Genomic DNA, 15,833 nt, shown 5'->3' with positions numbered 1-15,833 from the left:
CAAAGAGTCGGACATGACTTAGCAACTGAACAACAACATCCAAAGCTTGATGTTGTTTCAAACATCAATACCTTGAAAATTTCTAGAATGGAAATTCTTGTTAATTGCCTGGACCTTTTTCACAAGGGAGGCTTTGTAAACTGGTTGGGAGTCTGGAGAATTTCATTCTTATCCATTTTGGGGTTTTCACTTTCTTTTTCTCCTCTGTTTCCCCCCACCCCACTCCCAGGGCTACCAGGAAAAGAACAAATTCATTGCTGCACAAGGTAAAATAAGATAATTTTTCACTCTTGGGTTTAACCATGAATGGGCTTTGGTTTTTTCTTCCAAATGCTAAATAGATTACACAGAATGTATTAGCTTTTCTTTAATTATTACCACCTGAAAGAAAAGCAATCTACCTTGCAAGTTTGTAACTAAGAGGCTTCATCTTGATGACTTAGTGTCCAGGGGTCCTTTGAAATAAATTCTTTTTTATATGTACATAATAAATACTGTAGAACACTACACACACACACACATACACACAACACAGTCGAGTGAGGTTCTCTGTCTTGGGGCCCTTTGGGAAGCTTAGGTTCAAACCAGGCCGCTCAGAATTTGAATTTGGATTTAGTCTCTAAAGAGGATTGGAGACCCACAGGTTCAGGCTGACTCATCTCCTCCTCCCACTCATGGGCCCGAGTTCTACTATTATTCACAGATAAGTGGTCTAAAAACCCTCAAATCAGGGACCCAATGTGCTATACATGGTCTGTACACATTTCCACAGCCTAAAGTTATAATAAGTGTCCTCACCTTTAGAATCCTAGCAAAAAATATCTTGATGTTTGCAGCACTGTAAAGTAACTGATGTTATTATGGTCCATCAAAACCCATTTAATTAATCATTCAACAAATATTTACTGACCATTTATTATGTTCCACACACTGGCCTAGGTGATGGGAATATGTACAGGAATAAAATAGAGTATGGTCTCTGCCTTTAAGGAGCCTTTAGTTGGTAGAGGATGCCGTGCTGTGCTAAATCGCTTCAGTCATGTCCTATTCTGTGCCACCCTGTAGACTGTAGCCCCCCAGGCTCCTCTGTCCATGGAATTCTCCAGGCAAGAATACTGGAATGGGTTGCTACTTCCTTCTCCAGGGGATCTTCCTGACCCATGGATCGAACCCACATCTCTTAAGTCTCCTGCATTGGCAGGCGGGTTCTTTACCACTAGAGAATAATTTATAGCAAAATAAACAGAAACTTTGGTAAGTGGCTATTCTGTTCAATACAGTAGTTACTAGCCACAAGTGGCTATTTAAAACAAGATTTTAGGGAGTTCCCTGGCAGTCTAGTGGTTAGGACTGTACTCTTTCACTGCTAAGGACATGGGTTCAATCCCTGGTCGGGGAACTATGATCCTGCAAGCCATGTGGTACAGCCAAAATAAAATAATTAAAATTAAATGAAATTTTAAATTCAGTTCCTCAGTCACACTAGTCACAGTGACTAGAGACTACCATATTAGTGCAGATATGAAACATTTCCATCATCACCTAAAGTTCTGTTGGACAGTACTGTGAGCATGATAAAATAGGGATAGAGGTAAAATAAGGTGGAGTGGTCAGGAAAAGCCTTATATCCTCCTTGCTCTTGCAGTCTCCCACCAAGGACTGGTCCTTGCCTAACCAAGCCCTACTTCCCTCTCTCTGTAGCCATCTGTCAATTCAGAGCCGCTCTCCAAGGCCCGGCTCAGCTACCACCTACTCAGTGATTTTGGCACCAACAACCACATACAGACTCTTCCTCTGTTTGTCATGGGGCCTTTTTGATGCTAAAATATTTCTTAAAGTCACCTTTGATTTCCTTGTGGGGCTTTTCTCAGACCTCCCTCTTGAACTTCACAGAACTTCACTCTCCTTGAAACTCTGTTATTTCCAGACATTCTGTTCTCTTGATTTTCTCACTTTTCTAAGTAATCTCTCTCTAGCTGTTATTCTTCTTTCTGTGTCTTAAATATAGTTTCTCTTGAAAATTGTAGATGGCTACTTCTTTGAAATTCCATTCTTGTCTTTCATGGCACATTTCTGTTCATTCTTCTGCCTCCTTGGCTTTTTGTTCTGTCTGAACTTGAATAATGCTCAAAGATCCCCAGCATTCTGTGTTTACACAGAATTCTTTACCCATTCTTTACTCACCACCCCCACCCCCTCTTTGAGAGACCTCATCTCATACCCACCTCTGTTTGACTGGCTGCTGCCTCTCTTGAGCTCTGGAGCCACATTTTCAAACTAACTTTGTGCCCCTCCACTTGAACACTCTCACAAACTCTTTAGATTCAACATCAGAAGCTGAAATGTGACTTTCTCAGCCCCAGAGCTGCTTTTTCTCATAACTTCTTTGGAGACCTAATGGCCAAGCCTCATTTAGGATCATCCAGATGTCCTACCTGTCCCTTGCTTTAAATATGATTAGTCCTCCGGTTTCTATCTCCAGAATTGGCCTTCTCTGACATGCGACCTTGCTCTCAGCTCTTCCAGTTCTGTTGCAGTAGCTCACTGATTGATCCCTGTAGGCCTTAGCTTTGTTCCTTGCATTTCTTCCACCAGAATGACCTTTCTTAATGTAAAACTTCTGTCAGACTCATGAACATCCTATAATGATTTTTCATTATCTATAAAACAAGCTTTTGTAAAGAGCTGGCCTCCAGCTCTTCAGATTCTGGTACCTCATCTATCTTTCTAGCTTTGTCTTCTCTCCTCCACACCGCTGACACAGTGAGCTCACCCTCAGACCGTGTGTGTCTCACACTGTTAGCCCCCCGCACCTCTGCCTGGAGTGCCTCTTCTCCCTATGCCTCCTTTCTAAACTCAAGTCTGCTTTATCTGTCCTAACATATGGCTCAGATGTCACCTTCTCCAGGAGATTTTTCCTAACCTTACCAGGCAGTGAAACAATTTCCCTCTGTACATCTTTCTGGCATGTGTCCACTTCTGACATGATTTGTTTCTCTTCTTAATATTTTTCTTTTTACCAAAGGGAGTACAAAATTTCTTGAAGAAAGTCAAAAAAAAGTATTACAAGATCTATAGAAACAAGTTCTCCCCTCAAAATTTTATCTTCACCTTTTTAGTCTAATTCAACCATTTTTATCTGTTTACTTCTTCTTATACTAATGTGCATGCTGCTGCTGCTGTTGAATAGCTCAGTCATGTCTGACTCTTTGCAACCCCGAGGACTGTAGCCCGCCAGGCTCCTCTGTCCATGGGATTCTCCAGGCAAAAATCCTGGAGTGAGTTGCTGTGTTCTCCTCCAGGGGATCTTCCCCACCCAGGGATCCAACCCGAATCTCTTATGTCTCCTGCATTGGCAGGAGGATTCTTTACCAGTAGCGCCACCTGGGAACCCCTATTATATTATTACATAACTTACTTAATCTTACAAACTACATCACACTCAGACGTGTTCCTTTTCCTTATTCTCCCAGTAGAGTTAAATCACAGTTTGGAGTGAACATAATACTTGTTACTTACATTCTTATTACTATGCCAATGTTATTCACAGCTGAAGCACATGGTATTATATGGTTTTGTTTTGTTTTGTTTTTTGAATACAATTTTTGGCTTTATTCTTTCCCAAGTGTTAATAATTACCTTTTTTCCTTATTCACTTAATTTTGTATATACCTAGCGCTGATTTTTTTTCCTTCCAAACTCTTTGCTAGAAATACATATTTTTCTCGGTACCCTCAGATACATGAGGTTTAATTTTTTTAAGTTTTTCTCTTGGGATCCTTCTAGAACCTTCTTTCATTCCATTCTGGGTTGATTGCCCTTTAGCCTCTAGCAGAGTAATTATCCTGAGCCTTCCCTTTTCCAGTACCCTGGGGATTCTGTTAGTCTCTGTCCTATATTAGATCCCACTTTTTTCTTTCTTTATGCCCTTTTAGTGGCTTTCTGGAAAAAGCTGTACAGGAAGTAAATTTTAAATCTCAGCCTAAGCAGTTTACGCAACCTGTCTCACTAACAATACCCACCTCACAGCATGGTAAGAAGGAGTAAATGAGATATAAAGCACATAGCTAGCTCACTATCTTGCCCTTAACTCAGTAGGAGTCATGATTCCTAATCCTCAACTATAGTATCCTTGGGAAACATTGTACGTGTTCTCTTTTTATTTTGACAACCTCACACCCCCACTTCACTTCCTATTGAAGTGCCTGACACATACATGGTGGAAATGTTCAGTTAGTAGGTGGGTGGATGGGTAGATGGATTCTATATTTAACTGGGGACATGTGGGCACAGACTTCCAAAAATCAGGAATGAATGTTCCTAATTTCCCAGCATCTTTCTTCCTCTTGCTCTGTGTTCTCATCTTTGCTGTTGGTTATTGTAGGACCAAAGGAAGAAACGGTGAATGATTTCTGGAGGATGATCTGGGAACAAAACACAGCCACTATTGTCATGGTGACCAATCTGAAGGAGAGAAAGGAGGTGAGTGGAGAAATTAGATAGAATGGCCTCTGATACAGACATGACGAACAGAGGGACTGCTTTTTTGTGTGCTCTGTGTTTGAGCCTAGGGTGTCCACCTTTTTTGGCTTCTGTGCCAGTCATTCATCCAGACAAAATCCAGGCCAGTATGCGCATTTCATTTTCCTGTGGCCTGGAAGCCTTCGATGATCTGAGGGATATTCCTAGGGCATGCCCTGTGTCTGGTAACCAAACAACTCACCTTAGATCCAAAACATCTTAGAAGAAAGACTTGGACCTTTAGCCAAGGAAAAGCCTCAGTGAGACTTTTCTCCCCTGGCTTCTCTTGTCCCTTACTCCCCTGGGTTTCTTGCTTTTGTTTTCTTTCTGTCCCTCCTCCCGAGTCAGCAGAGGGAGCTGTTTGGGCCCAAGGAAATGTGAGCCCTCGACCTGATCCTTCAGGCAAGCCTTTTGACTGGCCCTTTTCTTTCTGTGACTGCTAAGTCCATGCCTAGTCAGCTCCATCACTGGGCCACAACCAGCACCAATCCTGAGTCCTGGATCAGGCCCCAGAGAGGAATCCCAATTCATGACAGTCTCTCTCCAGGATGGCGCTAGAGCCAACCTGATACCCACACTGGGCTGTTGGGTGTGTTGATCAGCTTAGGAAGGTTAGCTTTAGAGCTGGACTTGAAGTTTGTTTCCTCCAGCCCTACCTGTGGCTCTTTGGAGCTGTTCAAGGCCTAATCCCCAGAGAAGGCCTTGGGCCTCTCATGGCAAGTTTATAGTCTGTATCAATCCATCCTAGTGACTTCCTCATAACAGCTTGCTCTTTCCAGGGGATCAGTGGACTTGACTTTAGAACATGACCTGGAATATTGTGGAAGTACAGATTTTATACATAAAATGGCTTCCGATTTGCCCTGAATTGAGAGACTAGAGATGGGAAAGAGAGGAAATACATGGCTGGGGCTATGCCTAAGTTAAGAGATTGTGCTAAATGGGATGGAAACTGAAGAACTTAAAAAAAGAACAGGGAGTTTCTTGCCAGCATAGTGATTAGGATTCCGGGCTTTCACTGCTGTGGCCTGTGTTCAGTCTCTGGTCGGGGAGCTGAGATCCTGCAAGCTGCATGGCGCAGCCAAAGAAAAAAAGGGAAAGTCTGCAGCTGACGGAGGTGAGAGAAGAGGCCAGAAGGCTTTCTGAGGATTTCAATCTGGGCTTTTGTGGTCCTTTCCTTTAAGGCCCTTTGCATCTGCTAGGGGTGGGAGGCCTGAAGTCAGGTGGATGCTTGTCTGTTCTTTTCCAGTGTAAGTGTGCCCAGTACTGGCCAGACCAAGGCTGCTGGACTTACGGGAATATCCGTGTGTCAGTAGAGGATGTGACCGTGCTGGTGGACTACACAGTACGGAAGTTCTGCATTCAACAGGTACTGTCTCCTACCTCCTTTCTTGGTTCTCATTTAAGATCTGCTGACCATTAAGAGGGCAGGACAGGCTGGGTCATCCCCCTCTTACTCAGGGTGGTCAGGAATCACTGAGCATGCAGTATGTTTGGACTCTGAAATCAGAGATCTAGGCTCTCAGGATTTATCTTTCTTTTTTTCCGCTTTTGGTCAAAGCCAAGGGAGGAATATTTTCATGACTGGGAGAAAAAGTATTACTGAGGTGGAGTTTGGTCATCTTAGGTATGAACTGGGTGCGTCAGGAGGTAGTGTAATCTTCTGGGTACTTGACTCATCTCCTTCTTTCTTACCCCAAAGACTCCTGACATCAAGGATGTGGGCCCTGCTCCTGACCCCTCAGTGACCCTGGAGGCTTGAGCAAAGTTTGCCTTCAGCTGAGGGCAGTGTGCTGCTGTGAAAAGAGAGCTTACCAAGAATTAGGAGAGCTGCACTTTAGTTCTGACCTTGCCTTTTACTAATCCTGGGAGCATAACCAGGTCATTTAACTTTTCTGGGTTTCACATTCCATGTCAGTAGGAATGAATAATAGTAACAGCTTTGACTAACCCATGGGGTTCCTGGGAAGGTTCTCTGTCAATGGTTAAAACTTTTCTTTTTATTTATTTATTTATTTATTTTTAATTGGAGGGTAATTATTTTCTTAAAAAGTTTATTACTCTTCACTTCCCCATTGTCAGTGACAGCTACAGCTGGCCCTGGCCCCTTCAGTCTCACCCTCCTTCCCCTGGTGCTGCCCTACCCCAGGGTATCAGGGCCAACACACAAGATCTGTTCAATTCACAGGTGGGCGATGTGACCAACAGAAAGCCACCGCGCCTCATCACTCAGTTCCACTTTACCAGCTGGCCAGATTTTGGGGTGCCTTTCACACCGATTGGCATGCTGAAGTTCCTTAAGAAGGTGAAGGCCTGTAACCCTCAGTATGCAGGCGCCATCGTGGTACACTGCAGGTCAGTGTGGCCTGACCCTTGGCTCCCCACTCATACCACATTCTGTTCCCACACTGAAAGCAGGGAAGGCATAGGAGCCCTGGCTGAGGAGGCTGGCACAGAGCAGATGAACTACCTGGGCCCCAGAGCAGCAGCCAGAGAGACTCTTCAAGTTTTGGTGCTGGGTGGAAAGCACTTGAAGGAAGGGAAGGGCAGTCCTCCAAGATTGGGGGTGAGGGGACCACTGTTATGAAGCCAGTAAGTTAAGTTGAGTGCTGCCTTGTGTACGTGGACTCTGCAGACCATTCTGAGTGTCCCTGGTCCTGATAACTCAAGGTAAGGAGTTCACAATACAGTGGGGTTGATGGTTCCATGAGAGTCCCAGCTCTGCTTTATACAGAATTAGAATGTAAAGGCTTGAAGAAAGAGCTCTACCCTGTGCTGCCCCTTCCCTTTGTGTTTCCCCAAGGCATGCTAGCCATCCCAGTAATACTCCTGCTCTCTGGCCACAGTGCGGGTGTAGGACGTACAGGTACCTTTGTCGTCATTGATGCCATGCTGGACATGATGCATACAGAGCGGAAAGTGGACGTTTATGGCTTTGTGAGCCGGATCCGGGCACAACGCTGCCAGATGGTGCAAACAGATGTGAGTGGTTTGTGTGTGAAACAAAGGTAGGGGGCATATTAGGACCAAAACGTCTACCTACCTCATGGATTACTCAATCTCCCAGGCTGTTATAAATGATCATCATACAGTGTGACAAAGGGCCTTATAAATTATGTAGTAAAAGAACATGGAACACAGAGAAGGGTGTGCCCTCTGGGAGTCAAGAAGGTGGCAGATGTCATTTGCACTAGGCCCTAAGGATATGGAACAGGTCCTGAGGGAAGAGCCGTTGCCACAGAGTGGTGACACAGCTCAGCCAGGTCCAGGAGCAGCAGTGTGATCAACTCTGTGGTTAGGGAATGGGGTGCAGAGGGCACAGCACTGGGAGAGGGGCTGGCATGGGCTTTATGTGTCACTGGGATTTGACAGCCCCTCAGTCTATCCATCTGTGCTCTGGATATGGATGAATGAATGGATTGGATTTGTCCTTCTCTCCAGGAGAGTATCAGAGTAGGACTCTCCCTCCCAAGTTTAAGTACCCCCAGAGGGACTCAGGCATTTTGAGTCCTGCCTCCTTGAATTTGGACAAGAGCAAATCATTTTATCTCTGCTGGGATCAAAGAAGTGGACTGAAGTGAAACAGGAGTGTGGGAGGGAGTGCTCCGGCACCATCAGTGTGTAACTGGGAACTCTGCATCATCCATATTTCAGATGCAATACGTCTTCATATACCAAGCCCTTCTGGAGCATTATCTATATGGGGATACAGAACTGGAAGTCACCTCTCTAGAAACACATCTGCAGAAAATTTATAACAAAATCCCAGGGACCAGCAACAATGGACTAGAGGAGGAGTTTAAGGTGAGTTGGAGCTGAACTGTCTTTTTCAGAATGAAGGATCTGTGTGACCTACGGAATACAGAATGCTTGACTCCTTTTGAATTTACCAACAAATGGTAAATCCTCTTTCAAGGCATGTGGATAGTTAAGGAGGTGTGTCTGTGGCCCGTTACTCATACCCTAGTCATTCTCAATCCTGCATGTTAGAATCACTTGGGTTGCATTTAGAGAGTAGATGAGGAAACAAAAACAGGCAGTGGTATATTTTTTTTAAAGTCCCCCAGCTCCCACTCCCAGGTAATTACAATGTACAGCAGGAGCAAACTTTTTCTGCAGAATAAATATTTTTGGCTTTGCAGGCCATATGGTCTTTTTTTTTTTTTTTTTTTTGCCATATGGTCTATTCACAACTACTTAACATGGCCGTTTTAGCACAAAAGCAACCACAGATGCCATGTAAACAAATGAACATGGCAGTGTTTCCCTAAAACCTCGTTTACAATCAGTAGACCATCTTGGCTCATAGGCCATAGGTTGCTGACCCTGCCGTATGTGAAGAGACAGTGGTTCTAAACACACTTATGGGATGTGTCATACTCTCAGCAATAAAAGAGCTCCCAGAAGCAAGAGATTTCTGAGTTGGGATGGAGAGGACCACTTTCCATAAGCACTGCTGAAACTAAGAGGTTACCTCAGTGCTCTGCTTCAGCAACTCTGAGTTGGGGCCTGAGATTCTGCATATTTGACAAGATGAGGCTGATGCTGCTGGTTTATGCACTTTGAGTAGCAAAGATCAGGAAGAAACCTTGGAATCAGGAGAAGGGAAGATACACATTTTAATAAGTTTTTTCTAAAGAATGTAAGACAGCCTCTGGGACTATGACAGCAGGGAGGGAGGGAGGAAGGGCACACTAGATTCCTTGCTCCAGGATCATAAAGTGAAATCCCAGAGTGGTCCACAGGGGCCAGGAAAGCAGTGTTTCCCAGACGTTCTTGTCTTATTCTCTGTTCTTAAAGTTGAAAAAACAATGTTCTGATAAGCACATGTGGAAATGGAGGTCAGGTCTCTGATGAGAAGAGCAGTGTGCAGCCAGTGTGGCCTGGAGCAGGTCCAGTGACAGACATAATCTTGTCAAGTTCAGTTACTGAGACCAGTAATGTTTTCCCTTCCCCTTCCCAATTCAGAAATTAACATCGATCAAAATCCAGAATGACAAGATGCGGACCGGAAACCTTCCAGCCAACATGAAGAAGAATAGGGTTTTACAGATCATTCCATGTAAGAGCCCTCTCCCAAACCCAAAGCCTTAATGCCCATCCCCCTTTCCCTTAACCCTTCAACCGTCTTCTGTACTAGTTAATGATCAGCTTGGAGACAAGAATAATGGCATTGTCTCTTATTGCTCCCAGTTCTTCAGTGGCTTTTGCAAAGAGCATGAAAGCCAAAGTTTTCTGCCTCCTGGGCTGGGAATAGGCATGTTGTTACCCAGCTGGAATTATATCTGCCCAGAGCTTGAGGAGAGGTGGGGATAGATGGAAAGAAGGGAGGAGAGGACAGGTGATGCTGGGGAGCCATAAGCTGCTGTCCTTCTTGCAGATGAATTCAACAGAGTGATCATTCCAGTTAAGAGGGGTGAGGAGAACACAGACTACGTGAACGCATCCTTCATTGATGTAAGTTGTGGCAGTGTCCCCTGAGCTCCCAACACTTCATGGAGATTGAGCTGGGCCTTGCAGTGCTGCCCTCCCACTGCTTGAAAGGATGGTCTTTGAGTCAGTCATCAAATGCAGGACTGATACCCTTCCTGGGCACTAGGTCTGTCAGGCCCCTCAAGAGTAGAAGGTTGGGTACCAGAGGGTAAACACCAATGTAAGAGCTGGAAGGAAAAGTTCACAGCACAGACCAAAGGCTAAAAACACTAATCTCTGGGCCTTCCCATTCCTGCTCTCCATCCTAGCCCCAGCCCCACTTCCCTCACCCTCATACAAGGAAACCAGTGTGCCATCCAAGATTTGGTCCTTGGCCAAAGAGGAGCTCTGCCTGGGATTTGTTTGCCTCTAGGCAGTCCCCTCCCCAGCCCAGTAGCCTGTCTTCTCTACTAGCCCCTCCTTGATCATACCATCTTACTCACATCTCATCTCACATTGACCTGGTCTTTATAGGGGTACCGGCAGAAGGACTCCTACATCGCCAGCCAGGGCCCCCTGTCCCACACAATTGAGGACTTCTGGCGAATGATTTGGGAGTGGAAATCTTGCTCTATCGTGATGCTAACAGAACTGGAGGAGAGAGGTCAGGTGAGTTCAGAAGATCCTGGGCTATGGGAAACAAGAGACAAGGAGGGGCGGGGCAGAGCTAAGAGGTTTTTTCTTTGATTTAAATTAATAAAATAGCCATTGCCCAGCCTCTTGGTATCTGAACACTCAGCTTCTCTCAGGACTGGTCTGAGCTTCCATTCAATTCCCAAACCTCTCACTTCTCATCTAAATATGGTCTCCCCAAGCCTAGCTTTATACCCTCTACACCGCATCTCCACGAGCAGAGCAGAGCTAGCAAGATGAGGGATACAGAGTCAGACTGCAGCTCCATCAGAACTTGTGTGAAGTCCCTTAAGGAGCCATCCAAGCCAGAGAAATTAACTAGAAGACTGATGGGGAGATGGATCGCCTCTTTGTTGACTGCCCAAAAGAAAACAATAGAATTTGAGAAATAAAAACAAGAAACTTATTTTTTAATTGATGATGGAGAATAAATTAATATTATAGTTTCTTCGTATATATCCAACAGCTAGATCCATAGCACATTTGCTGACCTGTTTATATACCACATGCTTTTTTTCTTTTTCCAAAAGCAAGAAACTTAAAAGTTAAGAGTCAGTAACAAGAAAATCTTTTTAAAAAAGCCCTGAATCAATTAAAAATTAGAATTGTCAGTGAACTCAGAATATAAAGGGACCTTAGAGGCCCCTAGGCCAGCTCACATTCAGCGTAGAAAATCTCAAACACCATTCCTGAATCAGAACTTTGCAGCCTCTGCTGAGTACGTTCAATCTCAGGGGTCGCCTTTCTCTGTCCACTTCCCACCCCACCTCTCTCAGTGTTACAGAGTAGCCCAGTCTGTGTTCAGATAGTGCTTATTATGTTCACACTCTCTTTGCTGTGGATGACAGTGCAGTAAATGGGTGCTTCGTGATGCCTTAACAGTGGGCAGAATCGAGAGAACAAGCAGAAGAGGCCAGCAAGGGCCCTGGGGAGAAGGTCCTTCTAAGCCAGAGTGAAGAGTTGGAATTTTGTAATGCAGTTTAAGAACCCGTGACAGTCTCAGATTTGTAAGTTTTTTAGAATCCCTCTGGCTGCAGTTAGAAGGACAGATTAGAAATGAACAAGCCAAAAGCAGAGGGGAACCTGCTGCAGGGATGCTGCTGGACTGAACTGGGACTGGGGAGCGGGGATTTAAACACATTTTTTATGTTAATTGTTCCAAACCACATCATTCCCACTCTGTATTTGGACAGTTTGTTTATTTTAACCTTGATACAGGCTTCATATCTGATTACCCTGATGTTCTGATTTGTCAAGATTTTTTTCAAATTTAATCATTTAAATTTGAGTGATTTTTCATCCTGGATTTGTGTGATGTGCCTAATCAACAGACGTACATAATAGATCTTCCATCTTCCTCTATCATTAATAACAATACTGATGAGGTGAGATATTTGGGGGAAGTGTACACCTGCGTAACAGAGGCCAGTTGGGGGATGAGCTCCTTTATTGTCAGGAATGAGGTGCAGTATCCTGGCCCTCTCTGATAAGCTGTGATGGAATGTACAAATAGGGACCTACATGTGGTTCCATCCACATTTCTGCCCCCTGGATCTGTAACAGTCAGATCCAAAGAGTAGGCAGAAAATGCTGGAGTGACGAGCACATTCTCAATCCACTGCCCCGTAATAAAAAGTGGCCCAGTGAATACCTCAGACTCTGTCTAGTCAGATTTTCCATCCTTGAAGCAGACCTAGTAAGAGTACAGGACAGAGAGGCAGGAAACATTTCTTATGGGTAGAGGTGGGGAGAGAGGGGACATGTACACACTGGTCTCAGGGGGTGCGGCCCATTCCCTTCTGCCTACTAGCACTGTGCCTTATGCTCTGTCTTAGGGCCAGTGAGACAGAAGCTTCTGAAATGGATCAGTACAGGTTATAGTAATATTCTTTACCAGCCTCTAAGAGAAAATTTTACTTTGTGTTCCACCTCCCATTCGTCTTGTCAGGTATAGCTCCCAGAGATATTAACACAGTAAGCCTAAATGAGACAGTGAAGAGTGTCTCCTTTAAGACCACTCCCCACCCCCAGTTTAAATTCCCAGAGAAAAAAACTGATCCAAAAATGTAAATTCTGTATGTATTAAAATTCCAAAGGAATTAAAACCAAAAGTTCTCTTCTCCCTGTTTTATTTTTCTCCATCATTTTAATAATGGTCCACCAAGATGTTTGGTAAGGCCTGAGTTCCCTCATCTGCTGCAGCTTGGACCATGATCAGAGTAAGCCGAGCAGTCCTAGCAGTTTCTGCATGGGTCAACTCAACCCAAGGACACATTCTACTTTTCCAGAGAGACAATAAAACATGATCACATCAGACCCCAGCCCACAAAGCTCTGTATCTCCATCACTGCTGCCAGCCCCAGACCATAGCAAGAGACTTAGTGCTATATAGTGGAAGGAAGGTAAACAAAGACAGCAGGAGAAAAGACTGAAAAGCTTCTCTGTTTCCACTTCTTTGGGGATTCCAGTACCTAGAGTCCATACCCTGACAATGTAAATCTTAGATGAAACCCCAGTTTCCAAGCATTCATCTACTAGACTTGAATACCGACTCCTCATTTCTGATGTCTCATCCAGTGATGACTCCAACACCTGGCTTGCTGCCCCTTTTTTGGTTCCTATTCCTGTCTCTGTTCTTGGAGGCAAATGTTTGTATGTGGGTGATCCATCTACCCTTGTCTTTCAGCTTCTCAGCTTCCTCACCCTTCTAGGCTTGACTCCTCTGGGAAGTACTTCAGTCAGGGTCACCAGTGACTGCCATCTTGACAATCCAAAAGTTATTTCTCTTTTCTTGTCTTTCTTGTTCCTTTGTAGCAGTTCCTTTGTACGCCAACACACGCTCCTTCCTCCTCAGAACACTTTTTTCCCTTGACTTCCATGATGTCACTCCTGTACTTACTGGCCTGGCAGCTCCTTTGTCATTTCTTTTGTGACTTCCTCCTCCTCTGAATGACCTCTAATTATTGGAGTGTCCAACACTGAGGCCTTAACACACTTTTGTTCTCTTTTGACACACTATTCCTTGGGATCTCATCCAGTTTGTGCCTTTAAATACTATCTATATGCCAGGAACTCTCACATCTATGTCTCTAGCCCAGTTACCCCCCACCTTCCCAGTTGTTTGGATTCAATCCCTTGATTGGAAAGATCCCCTGGAGAAGGAAATGGCAACCCACTCTAGTACTCTTGCCTAGAAAAATCCTATGGACAGAGCAGCCTGGCAGGCTATAGTCCATGGGGTTGCAAGAGCCAGACATGACTTAGCGACTAAACTACCACCATTCCCAGTTGTTGACCACATAGCTATGTGATATCTTCTCACGGGTGTCTGTTAAGAATCTCAAACTTTATATGCTCCAAATAAAATTTGGTTTCCTTCTTTCCTTCATACTGGTTCATGCCATCCTTATCCATCTCAGTACATTGTACCACCTTTCACCCAGATGCTCATATCAGAAGTCTAGGAGTTAGCTTTATTCCTCTCCTTTTCTCACTCTCCACAACCAGTCTGTCGCAGAGTCCTGACATAGGCTGACACTTTTCTTCAGTGTAACTCCTGTCACCCCAATTTAGACCATCATCTCTCTCCTGCATCACTCAAGTAGCCTGGCAGCCAGTCTGCCTGCTCCCATTCCCATACCCTTTTAGTCACTTTTCCACATGGAGGCTAGCAATCTTTTTGAAAATATAAATCTAAATATATCATTCCTTGTTTTAAAATCCTCTTTGAGCTTCCTTATCTTGAGGGAAAATCTACCCATACATACAAAATTTAGAAACTTTTTCTGAGGTATCCAGTCCCAAGACTTGAATTGGATCCTTCTTCCTCTCTGTTGCCATTGCTTCTTTTAGGTTTCCTAGTTTCCATTTTCCCTCATTCCCATTGGCCCTCACATGCAGAGTGGAGCTTGGGTTCTGAGATGAGTCTTAGCCTCTACTCCTTGAGAGTAGGGTCCCATATTTGTCACAGCCTTGCATTCCCCAACTCTGTGCTCTCACGTCACCATCCTCAGTAGGACACCAAGGCATTTTAGCCTTGGGCAACAGTGGGTACTGGCACTGCTGGCCCCTGCTCTGGATTCTCTTTACAGCTCTTTTTGCCATCTCTCCCCCAACACCCTTGAGAGGCACCATGGAAGTCAAGTCCCATTTAAGCCCCACCTGATTCTTCTGATTCTGTTGTGGAGCCCACACAGAGGCTAAATTCAGTAAGCCTTCACCTGGCTGAGGAGGATAATTTCCTGCCATTGGTCCAGCATCTAAAATCACCTTATATGCCTTCTCTTTATCTCATATCATCCCTTAAATCCTGTCCCCGTAAATGTGCTTGTCTTCTCTCAGCACACCATACCTGCTGCCCTGGAGTGGCTGTGTCACCTTGACATGCACTCTGCAGTAGCACTAATCTGATTTCTCGGGCCTGCCACAGATAATCATGGCATATTGTCCCCTTAGTCAGCCTGTTCTGACTACATGCTTTCACTGTTGACCAACTCCTTGTCCACAGTTTGAAGAAGGGACTCTTTTTTTTTGCCATGCCACAAGGCTAGCAGAAAGTTCCCCAACCAGGGATCGAACCTGTGCCCCCTGCAGTGGGAACATGGAATTCTATCCACTGGACTACCAAGGAACTCCCTGAAGAGGGGACTCTCGATGGTTCAGTGGTACATCCTTGGGAATCCTCCTTCCAGTCTGCCCCTTTTCTTCTCTGTTATGCCAGCCCTCCTCCAGGGCATCTTCCCAACCCAGGGATCTAACCTGTGTCTCATTACATCTCCTGCATTGCAGGCGTGTTCTTTACCACTAGTGCCACCTGGGAAGCCCTGATACTTACTGAGAACCTACCAGATGCAGGCAGTGTGCAAGGTGCTGTAGAAGGAACTGAGCCAGGTGCAGGTGGAGACAACACAGTAAATACCTTGTGCTAACAAGAACGGAAACACAAGAGCTAGCAATTGTAAGGTGCCACTGCAGATTAGTGGGGAAGGCAGTGGCACCCCACTCCAGTACTCTTGCCTGGAAAATCCCATGGATGGAGGAGCCTGGTAGGCTGCAGTCCATGGGGTCTCGAAGAGTCAGACACGACTGAGCGACTTCACTTTCACTTTTCACTTTCATGCATTGGCGAAGGAAATGGCAACCCACTCCAGTGTTCTTGCCTGGAGAATCCCAGGGACAGCAGAGCCTGGTGGGCTGCTGTCTGTGGG

The 15,833-nt window shown here is 45.0% G+C and overlaps 1 protein-coding gene across 50 annotated transcripts in view; it reads left to right on the top strand.

The window, feature by feature from the left end:
• Nucleotides 1–15,833, top strand: part of PTPRA (protein tyrosine phosphatase receptor type A) — a 173,045-nt gene that overhangs the window by 153,335 nt on the left and 3,877 nt on the right. For 45 of the 50 annotated variants that reach the window (XM_081558975.1, XM_081559006.1, XM_081558994.1 and 42 more), the window contains 9 exons: nt 230–266; nt 4,385–4,482; nt 5,771–5,890; nt 6,710–6,876; nt 7,368–7,503; nt 8,176–8,325; nt 9,490–9,583; nt 9,902–9,978; nt 10,468–10,602. In XM_081558975.1, the coding sequence (XP_081415101.1) occupies nt 230–266; nt 4,385–4,482; nt 5,771–5,890; nt 6,710–6,876; nt 7,368–7,503; nt 8,176–8,325; nt 9,490–9,583; nt 9,902–9,978; nt 10,468–10,602 (1,014 nt within the window). Of the gene's footprint in view, nt 1–229; nt 267–4,384; nt 4,483–5,770; nt 5,891–6,709; nt 6,883–7,367; nt 7,504–8,175; nt 8,326–9,489; nt 9,584–9,901; nt 9,979–10,467; nt 10,603–15,833 lie in introns of all 50 variants that reach the window. The other 5 variants (XM_081558981.1, XM_081558965.1, XM_081558982.1 and 2 more) reach the window with 1 other exon arrangement.

Source organism: Giraffa tippelskirchi, chromosome 13, assembly GCF_054371585.1.
Source record: "Giraffa tippelskirchi isolate mGirTip1 chromosome 13, T2T-mGirTip1v1.2.pri, whole genome shotgun sequence".
Classification (NCBI taxonomy): Eukaryota; Metazoa; Chordata; class Mammalia; order Artiodactyla; family Giraffidae; genus Giraffa; species Giraffa tippelskirchi.
Note: the sequence above shows the minus strand (reverse complement) of the source record. Positions and strands in the feature narration are given on the sequence as shown.